This window comes from Myotis yumanensis, unplaced genomic scaffold (genome assembly GCF_028538775.1).
Source record: "Myotis yumanensis isolate MYYU_CA2020_CCGP unplaced genomic scaffold, mMyoYum1.0.hap1 SCAF_1, whole genome shotgun sequence".
NCBI lineage: Eukaryota > Metazoa > Chordata > Mammalia > Chiroptera > Vespertilionidae > Myotis > Myotis yumanensis.
The window spans coordinates 91,133,927-91,158,651 of record NW_027223752.1 but is presented as its reverse complement, the minus strand read 5'-3'; the positions used below and the strand labels follow the sequence as shown (position 1 = coordinate 91,158,651).

The following is a 24,725-nucleotide window of genomic DNA, read 5'->3' as shown; positions in this document are numbered from 1 at the left end:
GTATATTTTATCAAAAACACAGATTCTAAACCTTCTGATGATTAAATGTTAGTGATATCTCTTGGTTATTATTACCAACTAGAGGCCCGGTGCACAAAAATTTGTGCACTGGGGGGGGGGGGGGGTCCCTCAGCCCGGCCTGTGCCCTCTTGCAGTCTGGGACCCCTCAGGAAATAACGACCTGCTGGCTTAGGCCTGCTCCTGGGTGGCAGAGGGCAGGCCCAATCCCTAGGTGCAGCCCCTGGTCGGGCTCAGAGCAGGGCTGATTGGGGAGTTGGGGCGCCACCCCCTGTCATGCACAGAGCAGGGCGGATTGGGAGGTTGCGATGCCACCCTCAGTCACGCTCAGGGTGGGGCCGATTGGGGGGTTGGGGCACCGCCCCCTGTCACACTCAAGGCAGGGTCGATGGGGAGGTTGCGGCACAACCCCCTGTCACGCACAGAGCAGGGACAATCAGGGGGTTGGGTTGCTGCCCCCTGTCACGCAGAGCAGGGCCCATCAGGGGGCTGGGGAGCTCCCCCCTGTCATGCACAGAGCAGGGCCCATCAGGGGGTTGAGGAGCTCCCCCCGTCATGCACATAGTAAGGCCGATAGGGGAGTTAGGGCATCGCCCCCTGTCACACACAGAGCAGGGCGGATCAGGGGGTTGGGGCGCCACCCTCTATCACCCACAGAGCAGGGCCGATCAGGGGGTTGGGGCACTGCCACTGTCACACTCAGGGCAGGGCCAATGGGGAGGTATGGCTCTACCCCATCACACACAGAGCAGGGCCCATGGGGGGGGGGGGGTTGGGGTGCTGCACCCTATCACACACAGAGCAGGGCCCATCAGGGGGTTGGGGCATCTTCCCCTGTCATGAACAGAGCAGGGCGGGTAGGGAGGTTGTGGCCCCGCCCCCTGTCACACACAGAGCAGGGCTGATCAGGGGGTTTGGGCGATGCCCCCTGTCACGCTGATCCCGGTGCTGGGAGGCATATTACCCTTTTACTATATAGGATAGAGGCCTGGGGGCCAGCTGGTTTGCCCTGAAGGGTGTCCTGGATCAGGGTGGGGGTCCCCACTGGGGTGCCTGGCCAGCCTGGATGAGGGGATGATGGCTGTTTGCAGCTGGTCACACACCCTTCAGGGTGGGGGTCCCCACTGGGGTGCCTGGCCAGTCTGGGTGAGGGGCTGAGGGCTGCTTTCAGGCTGGTGGTTTTTGACTGAAGTTCCCAACCGCTCTTTTCTTTTCTCTTTTTTTATTTTATTCTGGGCCAGCTTTAGCTCTGGCTCTAGCTCTGAGCCTTCGTATCTGGTTTGTTTGCCGTTCTATAATCGAAACAATGTATAACTTCAGCTCTGAGGTCCCGGCAGGCTGAAAGCTGATTTCTGGGGTTTTGTTTAGCTTCATATTTGCAACATAGTACATAGTTGCTTAGAGTTGCAACTCAGAGGCCGGCAAGTCAGGCGGGGAACGTTGGAGTCTGCAGTCACTGCAGCAAGCAAGCCTCATGTTTGCTTCCAGCTGCCTGGCTGCCGGCCGCCATCTTGGCTGACAGTTAATTTGCATAAGGATATGCTGATTAGCCAATGGGAAGGGTAGCGGTCATACGCTAATTACCATGTTTCTCTTTTATTAGTGTAGATAAGTAACTAACTTGCAAAGATACTTAAATATCCCTTATTTTCCCCAAAGTCCTTATATATAAGTGAGATTAACAAATATTTCTTCAGTGGAATCTAGGAAAGATTCACTTAGAAACAGATCCTATATAATAAAAGCCTAATATGCAAACTGTCCCCTCGACTGGGAGTTCCACCAGGAGTTTGATCACTCGCTATGATGTACACTGACCACCAGAGACATGACGGGCCTCGGTGACGCGGTGCTGGCAGCGGGCGGCAGTGGAGGCGCTGCTGGCTCCAATGGGCTTCCGGGTGAGCTGGGCCACAACCACTTGGAACGCAGGGGCCAGTCTGGCTCGCCGTGGGTCCACGCAGGAGCCGGTCTGCGAGGCTGGCTGGGAGAGAGAGCGCGCTGCCTGCCCACCCAGCTTCCATGCGGCACCGCTGGGCAGCCCAAAGGCCCACACTGAGCCCCGGCCCACCCCGTCTGGCCATGCTCACCGCATCTCCCCGTGGGGATTCAGGTGCTGAGACTCAGGCAGGGGGCATGCAGGGACCCGGGGTCCCAGGTGCTTCCCAGGGCCCAGAGGTCAGCTGGGACCTGCCCTTCCACACCAGATGCTCGCGCTTTGATCACCGGCCAGGCCTTGGGACCACACCCATGCAGAATTTTGTGCACCGGGCCTCTAGTTTAACATAAAACTTAACAACAAATACTGAAACTCCATCATACATAACCCCTACTATAATGAAGTATTGTGTATTTGAAGTAAGTGAATATGTTTTTTGCTCTCTTGATTTTAGTAAATAATTAGCAGAATATAAAATTTTCCCTTAATTACATTCACCAAAAATCCAAATTTTCCTAAAATTTACTCTTATTCAGGAGTAGGTATTCAATAAATATTTACTTAGTGCCCACCATGTATTGGGCACTATGCTGTAAGTGCTAGAGAGCTGTGAACCCCAAACAGCCATGTTTTACCTAAATAACACAAGTGCTCCTGCTTTTCCAGAGCACAGATTTACATCACCACCTCTTCAAGTGTCTCATGTTTTTGAAAATGTAACTGTTCTAGTAATAGTTTGAAAAATTCTATTTATGAATTTTATCTGTAAAGGAAAATTTATAAATGATTATGTTTTTTAAGATATAAAAATGTTTGTCATGAAGTTTGTTTTTCAATAAGGCAACAGCAAAGCATCAAAGATAGCACAAACCACTTTAAACTTTGAGATTTACCTGAAATGGGAATATTCTGTGAGACTGATAACTGCACATCTCCAGTTCCTGGTGGCATGTCAACAACTAAATAGTCCAGGTGACCCCAATCTACCTAAAAATCAATTAGACACAAATAACATCATTGTATAACAACTGCAGTAAAAATAAATGTATTAGTAATAAATCTAAATAATAGCTTCCACTTGAGCCATTACTAAAAGCCAGGGACCATGCTGAGGATTGATATATGAACAAGGAAGGAAGGAAGGAAGGAAGGAAGGAAGGAAGGAAGGAAGGAAGGAAGGAAGGGAGGGAGGGAGGGAGGGAGGGAGGGAGGGAGGGAGGGAGGGAGGGAGGGAGGGAGGGAGGGGAGGACAGTCGCTGACTCTAGCAGACCTCTGAATGATAAGGTTAAATTTCCAAACGAAGCCCTCCTCTTTCACCACACACATACACTAATGGTGAACCATTTGACAATGGGCTTCTATTCAGGACCAATCATTTATTTTCATTGGGAATAATCCATATTTTATTAAGAAAGCCTTACTTTTTTGTCTTTTGGACAAAAATGTTAGCATTTTCTATGGCAGATCCTAATAGAATTTTTTAAAGTTTATTATTTTTCCTTTATAAAACAAAAATAATGAAAACCAAAAGTTAATAAGAAAATTTTAGATATATAACTAAATTTCCAATACTATAATATTTTAATTATTTATTTCCAGGTATTTTACTAAGTACCTTTATCTAAAAAAGTCAGCTATATAACCAAGTCCTTAATGCTCAGCTTCAATATAGACAGGTCTCAGGCTCTTTTCTCCTAAGATGGTTTCTCCCTCTGAGTTCCAGTGAAAGATGAGCCCTAGGACCCTCTCAGTTGCCTAACACAGAAGTTTGGAATCATACTTAACTCCTTCCTTTCCCTCACTATCCCAGTCACCCACTTCTCTCTTCCCTACTGCCAAGAACCCAGCGGAGGCCGCAACCATCTACCACTAAAGCCTCTGAACCAATCTCTCTGCTCCAGTCTGTTCCTAACAACAATGAGAAATGGTCCATCTAAAACGTAAGTCTGACAGTGTTACTTCTTGGTTTAAAACTCTTCTATTGCTTTTAGGATAAATTCAGAGCTTAAGCTCCAGAACACGCTGCTTGGTTTCTTCACTTGCTAATTCCTCCTCATTCTTCAGATCTCACCTTGAAATTTACTTCCCCTAACTTCCATTAGATTAGATATGGTATTCCTAGTGTGTACTTCTCTCTCTCATTCATTCATTCATTCATTCATTCATTCAACAAATGTTTATTGAATACCTACTATATATTAGGCATTAAGCTAGGTATTGATAATTAAATGGTATTATGGTCCCTAACCTCACAGAATTTATAATATATAGAGACACATATTAAGCATATAACAAAATAACCGAAGGGTTGCAGGTTTGATTCCAAGTCAAGGGCACGCACCTGGGTTGTAAGTTCGATCCCTGGCTCTGGTCAGAGGGCATGTGGGTGGCAATCAATCGATGTGTCTCTCACATCAATATTTCTCTCTCTCCCTCCCTCCCATCCACTCTCTCTAAAAATCAATAGGGGGAGGGGGAGAATAACCTATGCAATGTTAAAAGATTAATAAATGTGAGCAACTGGATGAAGATCAACATAGCTAGAGAGTAGTGATGAGGGAAAGGGTATAGTTCATTTCATGTTGTTTCATGATCTGTCTTCTCATGAAACTGTAGCTGAATTAGAATGCCCAGCACAGAATGGACACACTGGAGATACTTAATAACTTTTCTTTCAAGAAATGAATGAATAGCCCTGGCCGGTTTGGCTCAGTGGATAGAGCATTGGCCGATGGACTGAAGGGTGCCAGGTTCAATTCCAGTCAAGAGCACATGCCTGGGTTTTGGGCTCAATCCCCAGTAGGGGGCGTGCAGGAGGCAGCCAATTAATGATTTCCTCTCATCATTGATGTTTCTATCTCTCCCTCCTTCTCTGAATTTTAAAAAAGAAATGAATGAATAAATGAACACATGCAAAGTTTCAAGATTTTTTAAATGGAAATCATACTATGCATATAACCCCACATCTTGCTTCTTAAAATTTAATAATGTGAAATAAGCCTTTTACATACAATCATATATTTTCTAAAATTAGAGTACAGATGATATTGGTTCAAATGGACTCATTCATGTAGTAACACATTTATTCAAATCATATTTATTGAGACTTGATTAGGTGTCAAGCACTGTTCCAGGTGATGGGGATAGAGCAGTGAACAAAACAAAGTCCACCCACCATGAAACTAACATTTTAGTGAGGGAGACAGACAAACAGACAAATCAGAGAGTAAAAAGTACTATGAAGAAAACAACAAATATCCTTTACTATACAAAATTATTTGGTTCCTGATTCAAATATCCAGATCAAATAGCAAGAATTATTTAGAAATCTTTTCAATTCCTGAATTTCAAAAGGCAAGTAGTAAGACTTCAGATGGCAAAGGATTTATCAAAGAATTTCTTTGAATTTCCTCAGTTCCTAATGTCAGATGGAGATGAATCCTTGAAGAGCAGGGAGGAAATGGAATGGCAGAAGGTGCTTCCATAGACAGGGTGGTCAGAGCCCTGAGTGAAGTGAGAAAATAGCTGATGCAGTTTTCTGAAGGACAGCGTTCTAGGCAGAAGCCACAGCAAGTGCAGAGGCCCTAAGAAGGGGGTATGCTCGGCACACTCAAGGTCTAGCTAGGAAGTCAGTACTGCCTTTCTAAAACAGACCCTCCACCCACCCCCCACACACACATCAATCTCTCTCCTCCTCTGACTTTGTTTGTCTGTGAAACTTTACAGTATCTGACATTAATATTGACTTGTCTTTTAGGAAATCAATGACATTTCTCAAACGCAAGTACTTGATACTTATTTAATGATACATTTAAGAGAATGACAAGATGATGAACATAAAATAGTTCATTTTCAATATAGGGTTTCTTGGTGGGAAAATAGTTGCCTCAAAGTTATCCATGACGACAATCTATGAAACCATCTATAAACGAAGAAAAAGGATAGTTTTCATTTTATTTCCTCTGCACTGAAACTCCTAAGACAGGCAGACTGACAAGCCTGTTTCAGAGAACATCAAATGACTGGTTCCAACAATTTATCATTGTTGTTCCTTGGTATTTAATCATATTTATCACATTGGCTCCGATTTCTTAAAAGAGAACTGTTATTAAGACTCCAAGGAACTAAAAACACTTCACTGTTAAGACAGTAAGGCAATTAATTTCAAATCACTCTTAAAATAAATTTAAACTATCAAAAAAAGAGCCTGGCCCTAAACCCCTCGCACACAGTAGGCATTCCACAAAGGCTTGCCTTCTTGAACTGAACTGACATCAGTATCCGAGTTCCAGTTTCAAAGCATTTATTAATACTAACATGGAAATATATCACCTGCCAGGAAGCTCCAGTTCTCTCAGAAAAGAGTCATCAAAGCATTGATTTCAGAATTATTTGGGAATCTCCAGATTCTTCTTCGTGTTTGCTCACTCATATAAAATGTGTGTTACTAAATGTAGGAAAACACATACTAGCAAAACACCCAGGTAGCTCATTTATTAAATCCCAGTGGCAGATCCAGATTTTGTGTGGCCTAAAGCACATAGAATTTGGGTGGTCCTCTCGAAGAATAAGAATACAAAATTAGGAATGCAAAATTAAATATTTATTTACAATGTGAAAAGAAATCACCATAAAATGTTGGAGACTTAGAGATTTAAGTTCCTTTCTCTGAGATCACATGACCTGAAATGCTTACTAAGAAATCCTTCCTGACTACACCTGCTTCCTCTCCCTCCCTGAGACATTCTGCCAACTCCCAGCATCTGCGAGAAGCCCAGGCCAATGTGGAACCCAGAGTTTAAGTTTCATTAGCCCCACAGTAACTCCATTCCTGGTAGAACTTTCTCAGCTCCCTCTCAGGCGCCAAACTCAGCAGCTCAATCTACAGGTACAGAGGTAGTTCAGAGATGTCCTGCAGATATAATGAGGTTTGAAGTTGCATGGAGTTCAATTTGGTGGCCATCTGGTCTCAGCCATTTTTAACTGGCTCATTCTTGGGAGAAAGCTACTAATTATAGGCCATCTTGTCTCTCAGAGATGAACAGAGTTAAGGAAAGGCAGGGGTTTTAGCCAGGTCACATAGGCCTATTGTGGGATAACAAATTTTCCCCTTTTTCTGTTTTCACTCACATTCTTGAAGGATATTGAGAGTTGAAGATCTGTCTTCTCTCATAAAAGAGTTGTTGTTGTCAGGGGCCTGTTAGAGAAGTGAAACCTTCCCCTAGCTAGCGTCAAGTAGGTCTAATACCTCCTGGCTGTAGCCCCACCCATTAATCCCTGAGTTATTATCATCTATAGTTTGCCTCAACTCTTTCAGAGACAAACTAGACAGTTCGGGAGGCAGAGCCCAATGATGAGCAGTAAAAGGATAGCGGCAAGAGATCCTAAGACAGTGGTTCTCAACCTTCTGGCCCTTTAAATACAGTTCCTCATGTTGTGACCCAACCATAAAATTATTTTCGTTGCTACTTCATAACTGTAATGTTGCTACTGTTATGAATTGTAATGTAAGTATCTGATATGCAGGATGGTCTTAGGTGACCCCTGTGAAAGGGTCGTTCGACCGTCAAAGGGGTCGCGACCCACAGGTTGAAAACTGCTGTGAGGTGGAGGAACCCAGTGAGAATCTGAAGAGCCCTTTTTATTGTATTCCAGATATCCTGGGAGCTGGAGTAGGTTTTCCCAAACGAGTGTAACCATTTGGTTTGGTTGTGTATCTCAAGGATATTGACTTCTACCTGTTCAGTATTGTTTATCCATGTACAGCAGGAGAAGCTGGTAATGGCACTTATCCTACCTTGTTTAGCTAATAGGAACTCCTACTGCCAGTTGTGATTGCCGTTTTGTTAATGGTGTCATACCATAGCATGTTGTATTGGCCATGCACAGACTCCTCCTTGTTTTTCCAGCTAGTAATCTAAAGCAATCCCACTGTCTAAGAACCCATGTACCCGGGGCTCTAAGGTGATCTGTTGAAGACTTAGAGCCTGAGCAATAGAGCTGGCTACAAGGCTGACTGCACAGGTCAAATTCCATAACATCAGGTACTTAATGAGAGCTATGTCTATGAAAATAAAATAAAACCAAAGGTTAATGATCAGAGCAAATTATAACCCAGCTTCTGAGTTTGTAAGGCTGTCAGTCAAGATTTCTAGGTTAAAGGCTAAAAGCATTTGTAGTTTGATGTCTCTGATGATGTCATCAGGTACTCTCTATGTGGCTTTTATAGCATCGATTACTAAGATTATTTAAGCATATGCTGATGTGGTGATTTTTCTGAATTTTATTTCAAGTTGTCCATCTTTAGCTTGCATGGCTTTGGAAAAAGGCAATCTAGTTCTCAATGATTTCTAGTCAAAGGATAGGAGAAGAATTGGGAACATGTTTTGAGAATCATAGGCAGATATTGGAGGAAACTAGAAGAATTCAGGATCTAGTCCAGTTTACAAGTAAAAAACAAAACAAAACCCCAAAAGAATGATAGCACTGGAACCTAATATCCACAAGGGCATATTATATTGCTCTTTCACTTTGTTTATTAATATATCCAACATGTGAAGGTTGTGCAACCAGAACTAATTACTAAATCTCTGTTAAATTATTTTTGTTTATTTTTTGTTAACCTTATGAAGAGAAATATATTCCAAACTAGCACTGACCAGGATAATTTTAGGCTAATATGTCTTCTCCAAATGACTGGGAAATAAAAGTATATCTGATATATGAGCAGATATGGTCATTTATCTTTTTCTGGACATCAGTTATAAAGAGTGTGGTGCTATGAATGAGAAAAGAAGATGGACTCTTTTATTCTATGAATACTTCTATTTAAGAAGCTGACCAAAGCAGCAGCAATCAATCCTCACCCAGAGGATGCTGGGAGCACAAGGTCAAATAGGCTGAGTTGCAAGTGTTGAAAAGAAAGGGTCCGCAGATGCCTTCCTTATTTGGCTTCTTGGCTGTCCCAATCAGTTTCCCACAGTCAGCTTCCAGGGGAGCAGTTTCCATCATCTGCATTAAACGGGTCATGTTTAAATTCCATAGAGTTAATATATGCTTCTCCAAAGCAAAGGTAGAGTGTCCCCGCCATGTTAGGTCAGCTAGCAAGGTCAATGTGAGCCAGGTGAAAAGAACATCAGGTGGACCTTGGGCCTGGGGAATCAGGGAAGAAAATCACTGCCAAGAAAAAGAGGCATAGTACTGCCTGCTAGAGCCAAAGTAGTAGTCAGGAAGAATTAAACTTCTAAGAGAAAGAAAAAGGTGCAACTAAAGAACACAAGAGAAATATGGAGCAGGAGAAATGGGACAAAATCTAGATTAAATTGTTTGAAAGTTGGCTATATCCAGGCAGCCCATTCAGACTGTGGTTGGAATATTCCACAGGTGATAGAGCAAATTCTTAAAGGAAGATGGGCTGGGCCAGACATTTCGTCTTTCCTTCCTGTCTTCTCCTAATTACTGACTGAATAGTCGGTTTTGACTCAAAACCTATTATTAGCCTACTTGACTAATAATTAGTAGATCTCAAAGTAGTGTCCTGTGCCTGACTCTGACCATGTATCTGTTGCTAAGTCTATCCTACACCTAATTTCTGCCATCTGCCCCTGACTACCTGGTTCTCCAATCCCAGTTAGGCACAGTCCTATACTACTAGCAAACAGACAGTACTTGTGCTTTGCTTGGAATCCCAGACATGAAACCATGCCACTACTGGCATAGAAAATGCAGCTAACCTTATCTCGGACCCATGGACAAATTTATCAGGCCAAGTACCAAGCTCCTCAGACTTTTGATTCAACTAACTTCCCGGGTTTGAATGGGTCTTCAAGTTCCAAGAATTCTAGAGTAATTATTTTTGGACATAACTATCTCCCCAACTTCAGTATAAACTCCCTGACAGAAGGGACCATTCTTTATGCATCTCTGGACTCCCTCTCCACATTCCATCCCCTTCATAATGCCTAACCAGTGTTCAATCAACATTCACTGAGTGATTCCATGAGTTAAGTTGTCCCTTACAATTGTATTATACTACTGAAAATTTTGCCATGTGAAGCACCTTTTATATACAATATAAATCTAAAATAGAACATGAAGTGTTTTTATTTAAGTCTGAACCATAGTTTTTCTCTGCCCAGTGAACTATTCATAAAATCACGCAACATTTTACTTTCATTGCAGAAAGAAAATTGCTACAAAGTTGAAATTATTTAAATATGAATACCACAATGAAAATATAAATAACAAAGATTTATACTTGAGTTGATGGCCTACTGAGTTGTGGATAAAAGTAATGCAGCAAAATATGTTAAACTTATCTTTGAGATTGTTTTGATAAGAGCTGAGCCAATTACAAAATGAGAACACATCTATCAAATTACAACAATGATGTAAATGTTCTTCCCCAATACTTTCTTTTTTCTTTTCAGATGATAAAGTTCTCTAATCCATTTTTAAATATCTTCCTTTCTATAGAAAAAGGAGTAGGGGGCTTAGAAGGGGGGGTAGACTACTTGAATAAATCCCTTCAAAGGCACTACCAACCAAGTGATAGCAATCATGTTTGAGAGAGAAAAGAAAAGAAACTTTATTCTTTATCTTTCAGTTTATCATTATCTCCCATTTCCTTAGTTGTTCTAGCAGAGCATATGGGCTCTGACAATTTGGAGACAGCATCAATTCACAAAGGACTTCTTATCCAAAAGCTGATGCATAGGCCAATCTCTGGTAACTCTATACCTATTTCTGAAATAATAGTTAAAAGATTATCCAATTCCAAGACAAGCCCATGTAAATCCACAGTACAGCTGAAACTGTAAAACCTTCTACACTAATAAAAGACAACATGCAAATTGACCGTACCTTCGCTACACCTTAAGCCATGCCCATCAGCCAATCAAAGCAACTATATGCAAATTAACCCAACCAAGATGGTGGCCGGCAGCCACAGAGCTGGAGCAAGCAGGAGGCTTGGTTGCCCCAAAGATGGAGGAAGCCAAGCTTCCCACCTGCCGCGGGCAGCTCTGAGCTCCACTCAAAGCAACAAAGTTTCAATTATAGAAGGTAAATAAACCCCAGATACCTGCTTTCAGCCGGCTGTGGCCACGGAGCTGGAGCAAGCAGGAGGGAAGCCCATGCTGTGGGCGGCTCTGAGCTCCACTCAAAGCAACAAAGTTTCAATTATAGAAGGTAAATAAATCCCAGAATAAAAAAAAGAAAAAGAAAAAAAGGAAAGGCTGGGAGCTTCTGTCACCTAGGGGGTTGGCCAGCCTGAAAACGGCCCTCAGCCCCTCACCCAGACTGGCCAGGCACCCCAGTGGGGACCCCCATTCTGAAGGGGGTGTGACCAGCCTGAAAACAGCCATTAGCCCCTCACCCAGGCTGGCCAAACCTCCATGGGGTGAGGGTCCCCACTGGGGGTGGGGGGACTTGACCAGCCTGCAAACAGCCATCAGCCCCTCACCCAGGCTGGCCAAACCTCCATGGGGTGAGGGTCCCCACTGGGGGTGGGGGGACTTGACCAGCCTGCAAACAGCCATCAGCCCCTTACCCAGGTTGGTCAGGCACCCCAGTGGGGATCCCCACCCTGAAGGGTGTGTGACCAGCTGCAAACAGCCATCAGCCCCTCCCCCAGGCTGGCCAGGCACCCCAGTGGGGACTCCCACCCTGAAGGGGGTGTGACCAGCTGCTAACAGTCATCAGCCCCTCACTCAGGCTGGCCAGGCACCCCAGTGGGGACCCCCACCCTGAAGGGGGTGTGACCAGCCTGCAAACACCCATCAGCCCCTCACCGAGGCTGGCCAGGCACCCCAGCGGGACCCCCACCCTGATCTGGGACACCCTTCAGGGCAAACCAGCTGATCCCAGCCATGCACCAGGCCTCTATCCTATATAATAAAGGGGTAATATACAAACTGACCCTAACAGCAGAATGACTGGAATGACTGGTCACTATGACACACACTGACCACCAGGGGGCAGACGCTCAATGCAGGAGCTGCCCCCTGGTGGTCAGTGCACTCCCACAGGGGAGCTCTGCTCAGCCACAAGCCAGGCTGCTGGCTGCCAGTACAGCGGTGGTGGTGGGAGTCTCTCCCGCCTCCTCAGCAGTGCTAAGGATGTCTGACTGCAGCTTAGGCCTGATTCCCGCTGGCAAGTGGACATCCCCCGAGGGCTGCCGGGCTGCCAGAGGGATGTCTGACTGCCAGCTTGGGCACGATCCCCCAGGGAGCGGGCCTAAGCCAGCAGGTGGACATCCTCCAAGGGGTCCCAGACTGCAAGAGGGCATAGGCCAGGCTGAGGGACCCCCCCCCCCCCACGTGCACAAATTTTTGTGCACTGGGCCTCTAGTACAATATGAAAATGATGCTAACACAAAAGCAAAAATATTTCAGTTAATTATGGGAACCTCTTTTTAAGTTCTTGAGTCCTGCTTTAAGCCAACTGCTTACACATATGTTCATAACCTAAAAAGTAGATGTTGGTGAAGAACAAGACTGCTACCAAAAAGGCCTAAAACATTACAAACCTGAATCAAGAGAATCAAGATATTTTTAATTTTTTGCCCTAGCCGGTTTGGCTCAGTGAATAAAGCGTTGGCCTGAGGACCAAAGGGTCCTGGGTTCGATTCCAGTCAAGGGAACATACCTTGGTTGCAGGCTCCTCCCTGGCCCAGGCCCCAGGAAGCAACCAATCGATGTGTTTCTGTCACATCAATGTTTCTCTATCTTTCCCTCTCTCTTCCACTCTCCTTAAAAATCAATGGGAAAATATCCTCAGGTGAGGATTAACAACAAAAAGGATATTTTTATTTTTTTAATAATTAGTAAAACAAATTAAAAGAATAAAAACTCTCCCTACACACCTTAAGGATGAAGCTTCAGATTTTTTTTCCAGTAACAAATGACTTTATTAACCTAATTTGGGATAGTTCATAAAATATATTTTTATGTGTACTCTCTTTAATAAGGAAAACTATAATACTCTTTTTAAAAAAAATCATTAGAAATAGTATTGTATTTGGGAGGATTCAAGGTAATGAAAGGGGAGGATTACAGCTGCCATAAAAACTGCACGGAACCCCATGAGAGAATCCATGGTCAGTGTCCACTGGTTTTGATGGCTTTTAAGGATGTTACAGAACATGAGTGACACTACTGCTCTTGGACACCAGTCTATCCAATGTGCTTACTGCATGCTAGGGATGATCTCAAGTAAACTCAACTGGATCCTAATTTTGAGCCTTAGTGTCTATCAGGCCTTAGTGTCCATCAGGTGGAATTGAGCTAATAGGGAAGAGGTGGAGGCTGGGTCTGTAAGTGACAGGTAAAGGAGACAGAAGGAAATGAGTAGTTATTGAGCGCCTATTATAAGGTAGGCACTAATACTTTTTTTTAAAATATATTTTATTGATTTTTTACAGAGAGGAAGGGAGGAGAGATAGAGAGTTAGAAACATCGATGAGAGAGAAACATCGATCAGCTGCCTCCTGCACACCCCCCACTGGGGATGTGCCCGCAACCAAGGTACATGCCCTTGACTGGAATCGAACCTGGGACCCTTCAGTCCGCAGGTGGACGCTCTATCCACTGAGCCAAACCGGTTTCGGCTACTAATACTTTTTGCATACATAATTATGAAACATTGTCAAACAGGCATTATTATCTCATTTTACAGATAAGACTACAGAGGGTTAGGGAAGAAAGATACCCAAGGTCAGGCTGTTGGTGGGATGGAGCTGGGATATGAATCCTGGTCTGTGTGACGGAAGCCATGTTCCCAGGCTCCCACAGAATGCGGTGCAGCATCACTATTCTCAGCCGGCACAGCTTCATTACCCCAAGAACATATGTGCTTTACTGTATTACTTTTCCAGTATATGATAAAATAGATATTCCCTGATTTCAGTTACCAATAGTCAACCACGATCCTAAAATATTAGATGGGAAATTACAGAAATAAACAAATCATGTGTTAAACTGCATGCCATTCTGAGTAGTGTGATGAAATCTCGTGCCTTCCTGCTGGGCCCATCCTGGGACATGAATCCTCCCTTTGTCCAGAGTATCCATCCTGGCTGTATAGGCTACCTGCCCTTTAGTCACCTAGTAGCCCTCAGTTATCAGATCCGCTATCTGAGAGAGACAGACCACAGTCACGTAACTTTCATTACAGTACATTGTTATAATTGTTCTATATTATCTAGTTATTATTGTTAACCTCTGACTGTGCCTAATTTATAAATTAAACTTTATCGTAGATACGCATGTGTAGGAAAAAACAGTATATACAGAGTTTGGTACTATGCGGTTTCAGACACCTAATGGGTAGTCTTGGAACATATCCCCACAGCTAAGGGGTAACTACTATATAAAATAGAATCTGTAGCCTCCCAGAAAATTATTTAGATAATATAAATAAGAAATCGAAAAATTATTCATTTCCTTTAACTTTTTTTCTTTTTCTGGTTAATTATAATGTTTCTTTTATTTCTGGATATTTTTAATGGCATCACATAGTATTCTTCCTGTACATGATCCCTTAAGGATCTTTTCTATTATAAAGTAAGTGTCTGTCCTGGTAACCATGGATATGTTGACTGTAAATTTCCTGACTTTGTGATATTAAAGAATATTTTAACTTTCAATAATCTACCATTAAATTCTGTGTGTTTTTTTAAACCAATAAGTATCATTCCATTAACCATCTACACAAGAAAATTGTGTGGCATAATTGTTTTTTATTTTTTATTGCTAAAACTATTACAGGTGTCCCTCATTTCCCCCACTTTACCCACTTCCATCCAGCCTCCGCCTCCCTCCCTCTGGCCATCACCACACTGTTATGTGTGTCTATGGCTTATGCATATACGTTGTTTGGCTAATCTTTTTACCTTCTTTCATCTAGTCTGGAATAATTGTTTAAATCAAAGTAAACAACCTAGGAAGACTAAGAACAGATTAAAAAAATACCCATAGCTATTGAACAAATTTTTAAAATTAGCTTAGAGGATTTTATTACAAAATTTTAAAGTTCTAAATCATTTTGAATAGGAAACCAAATAAGAGAAACTGTAGCTCCATATGTAGTTATATTTTAAGTCTGAGCTATTATAATGCAGCTTTTGGATTTTAAATTCTGATTCAGACATTAATTACTATGATAAAAAAAAAAATAACACAGTACTGCAAAGAAGGAGTCTGGCCCAAATAAAGACTATGAAGCGAAGGGGGCGTCTGGCACAAATCAAGACTATAGCTGGTACAGACAAAAATCCAGATATCTGTTCAGTAAATAGAGGAATTTTAGTCCGGAATTTGGCACATCTAAATTCCAATCATTCATATCACTAACTAGCTACATCACCATGGGTCAGCTAATTAACTTCTCTGGACATCAGTTTTCTTATCTATAAAATAGTATTTTAGATTAAATAATCACCAAGTTTCCTTCAAACTACTTTAAAAGATAGTGAGACTATGATGTTTTTGTAAACTGGAAAATATTTGTGAGAGATTTCCTCACAGAAAAAAAGTGAATAAACAGCATTTTTAAAATATATTTTATTGATTTATTTTTATAGAGAAGAAGGGAGAGGGATAGAGAGTTAGAAACATTGATGAGAGAGAAACATTGATCAGCTGCCTCTTGCACACCCCCTACTGGGGATATGCACACAACCAAGGTACATGCCCTTGACCAGAATCGAACCTGGGACCCTTCAGTCCGCAGGCCAACGCTCTATCCACTGAGCCAATAAACAGCATTTTTATCCAAACGCCAAAATGACAAAACAAACTTTTTAAAAAGGGGGAGCATTTTATGTAAGAACAAGAAAGCTAAAAACTATTTGGTCCATTTAACAATTTATTTTATAGAATGATCATATTTCCTTTGGAAATTTAGCTGAATTTTGTAAGGAACTTACAATTAAATTTTTATATTGAACTACAATCTACTCTGACTGCTATCCTAGGAATTAATGTATTATATCTTTACAAAATGTCATAATTTACAAATTAGAGGCATTCCAAAAAAGTTGAGGGGATTGCCACTGAAGTAAGGAGCAGGAAGAATTCAATCACAAACCCTTAAAGGTTGAGAGGTCTAATCCAACTTTCCAACTACTACAAAACTTCTTTCTATAAGCACTCATGACAGGGATATACTCTGCCAACAAAAGTTCACATCATTCTATGCCTACCAACACTCAAATACAAATTTTGTATCAATAAAAGGATGACAGTAAATTGTCACTTAAGAGTCATTCCTAGCCCTAACCGGTTTGGCTCAGTGGATAGAGTGTCAGCCTGCGGACTGAAGGGTCCCAGGTTCGATTCCGGTAAAGGGCATGTACCTTGGTTGCGGGCACATCCCCAGGAGGGGGTGTGCAAGAGGCAGCTGATCGATGTTTCTCTCTCATCAATGTTTCTAACTCTCTATCCCTCTCCCTTCCTCTCTGTAAAAAATCAATAAAATATTTTTTAAAAAGAGTCATTCCTAAATTTTTCTTTTGCTACATATGAGACTGGTTTACTTTTTACTTTATTAGTCAGACTACATAACTTTTCTGATTTGTCTTTAGTTGCTACAGGCACTGCTATTTATTAAAACTCCCCTGATTTCTTTTTGTCTTAATCCTTACCAGAGGATATGTTTATTGATTTTTTTTTTAGAGAGAAACATCAATGTGAAAGAGAAACATTGATCGGTTGCTTCCTGTATGCGCCACAAACAGGGATCGAACCCACGACCTAGGTATGTGCCCTGACTGGGAATCAAACCCGCAACCTTTTGGTATATGAGAGGATACTCTAACCAACTGAACTACCCAACCAGAACCCTCCCCCTATTTTTAGTATGAATAAGTATCTACTCAATTATAAGGATTTGAGATTATAGAAATAGTAGAGGCCCGGTGCATGAAATTTGTGCACGGGTAGGATCCCTAGGCCTGGCTGGTGATCAGGCTGATCTGTGGGGTGACTGGAGAGGCGATCAGGGGGCACCCACCTTGGATGGCAGCCTGGTGCCGCCCACTCATCAGCCCCACCCCTCACCCCCCCTTCCGCTGCCACCGGTCAGGGCCTTAGGGCTGGGGGCAGCTTCTGCATTGAGCATCTGCCCCTGGTGGTCAGTGCATCGTCATAGCGACCAGTTGACCGGTCATTCGTTCAACTGATCTTAATGGTCACTTAGGCTTTTATATATATACTAGAGGCCCGGTGCACGAAATTCGTGCACTGGGGGGAGGGGGCCCCTCAGCCTGGCCTGCACCCTCTCCAATCTGGGACTCCTTGGGGGATGTCAGACTGCCCGTTTAGGCCCGATCCTTTACCAGCAGTCGGACATCCCTCTCGCAACTCAGGACCGCTGGCTCTTAACCACTCACCTGCCTGCGTGCCTGCCTGATTGCCCCTAACCACTCTGTTTGCCAGCCTGATCACCCCCAACTGCTGGCCTGATCACCCCCAACTGCCTCCCCTGCCAGCCTGTTTGCCCCCAACTACCCCCTGCCACCGGCCTGATTGCTCCCAACTGCCCCCCCCCCTCACCAGCCTGATTGGGATTGGGGGGCCGATTGGGGGTGGGGCTGGTCATGGGGAGGGGCTGTGGTTGGTGGGCTGGGCAATCACCCCCCCCAAATGGGTTGGGGGGTGGCGATCAGGGCCAGTGGCCTGGGGGAAGAGCCATGGGTGGTTGGCCAGCCAGCCCTGCCCCTGATTGCAGTGGGAGGGGGAGGGGGGCAATCTGGGGTGGGGCTGGGCAAGGGGAGAGGCTGCAGGAGATTGGCTGGCCAGCCCTGCCCCCTATTGGAGTGGGGGGATCAAGGGTGGGGCCAACCTGGGGAGGGGCTGCAGGACATTGGCTGCCCAGCCCTGCCCCCTCTTGGGGTGGGGGGTGCAATCAGGGGCAGATAGCCACAGGGAGGGGCTGTGGGCCTATTGTGGTGGGGCAGGTTGGTCAAGGATGTGGCTAGCGGGGGGGGAGGGGGAGGGGGCGGGGCAGAGAGGGGGTATTTGGCCAGCCGGCCTGCTCTTTTTTTTTTTTTTTTGGCAACTCCACAATTTTAATTTGTGGTGCCTATGCTATGTCTGAAAAAGACCTTCTCCCCCTGCCCAGGAGAGCGATGGGGAGGGGGCAGCAAAAAATAGAAGACATCCCTCCCTATTGCACACAGACCCTATATACAGGCTCACCTGGCCCAGGCCGGCGGGATGCTTGGCACATTCTAGGATCCCTGCTCAGGGCCTGGAGGGGTGACTGGTGGCAGCACACGTGAGAGGGGACCTCTGGGTGACCACTCTGGTCCTGGCTACTGGTCTTGGCACTTCCTGGTCCTCGGTTCCTTCCTGGTCCTGCCTGCAGCCTTGGTCCCCCACCTGGCCTCAGATGGCCCCCTTGGCTCCTGGGGGCTCTGTCCTCCCCTCCTAACCTGGAGATCTCAAGGAAGGTTATGGCTTCTCAGAGACTCCTCGACAGCCCTATCACTCATGTTCACACAGGGAAGGGGTGCATGTGGCAAAAGCAGCTGTATAAATGCGGGTGCAGGGGCAAGTCCTCCGGGGTCACTTGGACAGTTTGCTGATGACGCAGATCAGGGCCACGTTCTCATCCTTGAGGCGCTGGTTGTCAGCTCAGAGATTGGACAGGCCCTTCAGCTCCTCTTCCAGCTCAGCGGCCTTGCACTCCAGGGCCCTGCACTCAAATCTCGCCAGCTCCAGGATGGCCGGCCTCTCTGCAAAGTGCTCTTGCCTCTGCATGGCGTGCTCCAGCTCCACCTTGAGCTGCTCCAGCCGCAGCGTGGTCTGGGTCAGGGCCTCACGAAATCTCTCATTCTCAATGTGCAGCTTTGCGTAGAGTTTCTTGAAGCTCCCTCAGGCTCTTCCAATTTTGGCTGGGGTTTGGGGTTTAGGTCCTGCTGCCTCAGGAGGGGAAGGGCTGGATTCTGGGCTGATGTCCACTGGCTTCACCTTCTCCCTCTTCACAGGCCCTCTCCTCTCATTACCAACTCTGCGGTGCTCCCTGGAGGCCTGTGGTCCCTGTCCCTGCCCCTCAGACACCTCTACTCTCTGGGCAGGGCCATCAGAATTCTTAACCCCAGGGACTCGGGGCTGCCAGGAAGGGTCCAGGCTCTGAGCACCCTGCTCTCGATGTGGATGGGAGAGTCTGATCAGGGGAAGGCCTGAAGGGGGGAGGGGCTGCGAGGTTGGCTGCTGGCCCCCTGATCAGGCGGTGTGCTGGCTACAGTGGGCGTCATAGCGACTGGCCCAATCAGGGCCATGTTCTGCCTGCTCACCACTCCCCAGTCCCAACACGGCCTCCACTGCCCGGCTATCAGGCCTTTGGGATCACCAGCTCAGGGCGCCTGCTTTCCCACAGGCCTGAGCTCAGGCTTGTGGGAAAGCAGGCGCTGGTGATTTCACCTGCATGCGTGTGCGCCAACCGTTGGCTGATGGAAAGCACTGCCCGCTTGGGGCCACTCAAACCTGGGCAGGCAGGTCGGGGGCACTGCCGCCACTGTTATTGCCACTGCCGCTGCTGCTGCTGCTGCTGGGGCTTGAGGCACTGACTGAGGCTGCCAGGCATGCCCGAGACCTGCCCGCCCGAGTTGGGTAGCACATGGGATGCGCCAGCGGGCAGATCGCTGCTGCCGCCTGGCCCGTAGCACAGGGGATACCCGGGCAGGTACCTGATAGCTGCGGCCCCACCGCCAACCCCAGGACCCCGCGGGAGGCCCGGATGAGGGCAGGGCGGGTGCCCAATTGCCAGGGTCCCACCCGCCAGCCGGGTTCCCTGTGGGAGGCCCGGATGAGGGCAGGGACCTCTGCCGCCAGCCCTGGATGGAGGTGAGCTGGCGGTTGGCACTGTCGGGCCCTGCCTGCCATATGCAAATTAGCCGCTAATTAGCCAATGGGAAGGGTAGCGGTCGTATGCTAATTACCATGTTTCTCTTTTATTAGTGTAGCTAGACTAGTGGCCCGGTGCACAAAATTCATGCATGGGGTGGGGGGTGTCCCTCAGCCAGGCCTGCACCCTCTCCAATCTGGGACCCCTCGGACAATCCTCACACAATCCGGGACCGCTGGCTCCTAACCACTCACCTGCCTGCCAGCCTGATCGCCCCCTAACCGCTCTTCTGCCAACCTGATTGACACCTAACTGCTCCCCTGCCAGCCCGATCACCCACAACTGCCCTCCCCTGCCAGCCTGATCACCCACAACTGCCCTCTCCTGCCACGACCCACCTCCTCTGCCGGGATCAGCCTCCTCTGCACCTCACGGAGCCGCAGGACCCCCAGGCCTGCGGGCCCCACCTCTGCTGTGCGCGTGGCTATCTTGTGGCGGCCATATTGTGGTGGCCATCTTGTGACGATGTCACGCGCGAGGGCCACCTAGGCTTTTATTAGTATAGATGTTCCCTTATAGTTGGAGTTTGGGCTCTGAATTCTTTCCTAACCAGAACTCAAGTACCGAGGCTGCTGAACCCAGGTCTGTTCTGACCACACCAGTCTAATACCTGGTGCCATTCATGCCGCTGCCAGCATTTCCTCATCTTAAAGCAGTAAAATGGAGAATTTTAGAGCTAGAAGGGACCCTAGAGATTATCTTGCCCAATATCCTTATTTTACAGATAAAAAACCTAAAACTCAAAAATCAAGTGAGGAGATCAAAGATGGCGGTGGAGGAGGTGGAAGCTACACTCATCACCTCCCAGGTACAAACTGGAATTACAAGCAAAAAATAGAGCAACTAATCTGAATAACCAACTGAAGACTGGCTGAAGAGAAGTCTCATAATAAGGATTTAAGGATGAAGCCACATGGAGGCTGGTGGGAAGGGTGAAAAGGGCTGGCCCTGCTTCCACAGGTGGCAGCTGAGATTCTGGAGGGATATCTCAGCTGTAAAGGCCCCTAAGAAGAGTGAGGTCTCAACTGCAAGCTGGGTTCCCCAGCCCAGAGCACCAGAGCCGGAAGAGGCAGCCACGTGGAAGTTGGCGGGAATTCTGTCCGCCAGGGAGACAGGATAGTCTGCTGGAGACACAGGTGCCTTCTTAAAGGGCCAGCGCACAAAATATCTTTCACAGTCAAATCACCATAGGCTCCAGGGGAGGGATGGGGGCTCAGAGAGAACTTGAGTCATGGGAAGAGAGAGACAGAGGTTTATGGTTCTGGGGAGAAAGCTGGAGGAATAGCTGCAAGGACCCCTGTGCTGAGTCCCTCTCCACACTGCAGATGCCATCTTACTTGGGTGGAGCACTCCCCTCCTCATGGCATCAGCCTGGGGGAATGCAATAGCCCCATGCTCCAGACTTCCTGTCACCCGACCCTGCAAAGCTTGCACCCTGCTGAGAAGTCAGCCGCCTAGCAGGAGTGAAGAGGTCCAAGCAGACTTAGCGGAGTGTCAGTGGCTGAGTTGTGTGGCTTTGGCAGGGGCCATTCCTCCAACTTTCCAGTGAGCCTGACTGGCCCCTCCCCCCTTTGGAGATAAGTTAGCCCTAACCTCTAGGCTCCTGGTGGCCCTGCCCTTCAGAGGTCTAGGCAGAATCCAGGACAAACTGAGTTGTGTGGCTCTGGGACGAAGCATTCCCCCCACCTTTCCTCAAGCTTGTCTAGCACCTTCCTCTCAAGAGAGATTCACTAACCCGGCTGGTGTGGCTCAGTAGCTGAGCATCGACCTGCGAACCAGGATGTCATGGTTGATTCCCAGGTTGCAGTTGATTCCTAGGTTGCAGGCTCAATCCCCAATGTGGGGCATGCAGGAGGCAGACAATCAATGATTGTCTCTCATCATTGATGTTTCTCTCTCTCCCTCTCCCTTCCTCTCTCTCCATAAATCAATTAAAAAAAAAATATTTTAAGAGAGAGAGAGAGAGAGAGAGAGAGAGAGAGAGATCCGCTAGCCCAATTCTCCTGAATCCTAGAGGCCCCTCCTGCTAAGATCCGCTCCTAGAAAAATCTGGGACAGGGGCCATTTTCCCTCACATGCCAGACCACTACAGAGACCTCCTTTCATACAACCAAATCTGGGTTTGTTTGAGCCTGATAAATTCTGTTGGCCTCAACCTGATGACCCTGCCAAACCGCAACTGTGTGAGCACCCAGTGGGTGGAAGCTCAAATTGGTACACACCCTGGCACATTTGCTGAGTAGCTTTAGACCCAGCACTGGCACCGAGTTTGAACCTGTATTAATTGAATGAACAGCACTCGCCCCTACGTGCTGACTCACTGAGAACCTACCTCATCTAACAGAAATATTGCCAGAGGCTCTTTCAGTGACTGATCCTAACAGGCACCAATAGGCCACAGGAATCAAATATTGTGGTGCCTTGGGACTTTAACTAACCTGGCCCCAGGCCTGGTGCCAGTAAAAACCGGCCTTGGTGCACAGCTTGGTCCTTCACATACACACCCAGGTCAAGCAGAGGCAACCGCAAACTGTGAATTGCTCTGTATCTTCAAACATGTCCCCCAGAGCCAGACACAGGTTTGCACCAGACTCCCTCTCGAGAGCCACCAGAACCAACACACTGAGTGGCCATCTTCAGCCAGCGTCAGAGCAGGGTAAGATAATAATTATAAATATATGCTATTGGGACGGTAATTTCTTTGCCTTAGTTTCAGTACCAGTGTCAAAATAAGTCACTTTCATTTCTTTTTTCCACCAGATTTGAATTTTTATTGTGAAAAGGGCAGTCACTCTTTGTTCTTTCTTTCTTTGTTAAAAATAATTTTTAGTTTTTAATTACAGTTGACATACAATATTAAATTAGTTTCAGGTGTATAGCCCAGTGATCAGAAATTTATATAACTTACAAAGTGCTCACCCCGATAAATCTAGTACTCATCTGACACCGTGCATAGTTAATACAATATTATTGACTATATTCTTGATGTTATACTTTACATCCCCATAACTATTCTGACTACCAATTTGTACTTCTTAATCCCTTCCTCTTTCCCACCCACCCCCAACCTTGCTCCCATCCGGCAACAATCAAAATGTTCTCTGTACCTATGAGTCTGTTTCCATTCTGCTTGTTCATTTTGGTTTTTAGATTCCACATATAAGTGAAATCATTGGCATTTGCCTTTTTGTGTCTGACTTATTTCACTCAGCACAGTACCCTCTAGGTCCATCCATGATGTTGCAGATGGCAAGATTCCATTCTTTGTTATGACTGAGTCATATTCTGCTGTACATATGAATGACTTCTTTATCTGTTCATCTATTTTTTATTTTTGTTAATCCTCACCCACGGGTGTTTTTCCATTGAATTTTAGAGACAGTGGAAGGGAAGGAGGAAGAGAAGCAGGGAGGGAGAGAGGGAGGGAGAGAGAGAAGGAGGTAGGGAAACAGAGGGAGAGAGGGAAACATCGATATGAGAGAAAGACATCGATTGGTTGCCTCCTGCATGTGCCCTGACTGAGGGGGTTAATCGAACCTGCAACCCAGGAATGTGCCCTTGACCAGGAATTGAACCTACAACCCTTTGATGCATGGGCCAACACTCTAACCACTGAGCAACACTGGCCAGGGCATCCATTTAGCTATTGATGGACACTTAGGTTGCTTCTGTATCTTGGCTATTGTAAATAATACTACAGTGAATATATGAATACACTAAAGGCCCAGAGTGTGAAATCGCACAAGACCCAGACCTGACGCACCATGGGACCCAGCACCACGGTCTTTGGTCATTACGGTGTTACGACCACTGGGTTTTCATTATATAGATTTGTCTTTTTTAATTAGTGTTTTGAGTTTCTTTGGATACTCAGAAGTGGAATTGATCTCTAAAAGCTAAGGACTCTTCTTGTGTATATAACCACTATCAATATTACCATCATTACACCAAAATTTTAATAATAATAATTTATTAAAATTATCAATTATATATCCAATGTTCAAATTTCCCTGTATATCATTTTTTTAAAGCTTATTGGTTTGAATCAGAATCTAAATAAAGCCCAGACAATGCAATTAATAAGTTTTTTAGTCTTTTTAATCTACTGATTATTGTTCCTTCTCTTTTTCTCCCTGTACCTTATTTGTTGAAAAACTGGGTTATTTGCCCCATTTGGCTTTCCACATTCTGTATTTCCTGACTGCATCCTCATGGTGACACTTAACATGTTCCTCTGTCTCCTAGAATTCCTATAAATTGGTAGTTAAATATGGGGATTTAGTCAGATCCAGGTTCAAATTTCTAGCAAGGCTACTCCATAGTTTATATTATGCATATACTCTAATCAGGAGGTGATGTGCAGTGTTCTCTCTCTCTTAGATAATTACTGCCTTAGATCTATTAAATACTTCATTAGGAATTGTAAAATGCTGAAACTATAATTTTGTTATTCCTTCTTTAATAACTGAAATACTTCTATAAAGAAAAAAATTTCCTTCACCAACTATGTGTTTAACGAAAAACAAATAATAAATTGGTTGCCTAGGATAGATGTTTTAAGCAGGGAAGTTTTTAAAGATCATTCAGAATATTGTTTGGAGAATAGAGTGATATGTAAGAAAGCAAAAGTGAAATCAGAGACACCTCTCTTAGAAGGCTCTTGTAGTAATTTAAGTAAATGATGATGGGTTGTACCAGGTGGCAGAGAAGGTGAAGAGAAGTGGATAGATTTAAGATACATTTTGAATGTGAAGTCTAGAGGACTTGATGATAGATTGTATATAGAGAGTAAGGGAGATCAAGAATGTGTCCTAGATTTTTGGGTCTGAGCAATTAGGTTTATGGAAATCACTGAGG

The 24,725-nt window shown here is 45.4% G+C and overlaps 1 protein-coding gene across 2 annotated transcripts in view; it reads right to left on the bottom strand.

The window, feature by feature from the left end:
- The window catches only part of NUBPL (NUBP iron-sulfur cluster assembly factor, mitochondrial), a 240,215-nt gene that overhangs the window by 54,138 nt on the left and 161,352 nt on the right, over positions 1-24,725 (bottom strand). For both annotated transcript variants that reach the window (XM_070427639.1, XM_070427647.1), the window contains one exon: positions 2,851-2,944. In XM_070427639.1, coding sequence (XP_070283740.1) covers positions 2,851-2,944 — 94 coding nt within the window. The remainder of the gene's footprint in view (positions 1-2,850; positions 2,945-24,725) is intronic.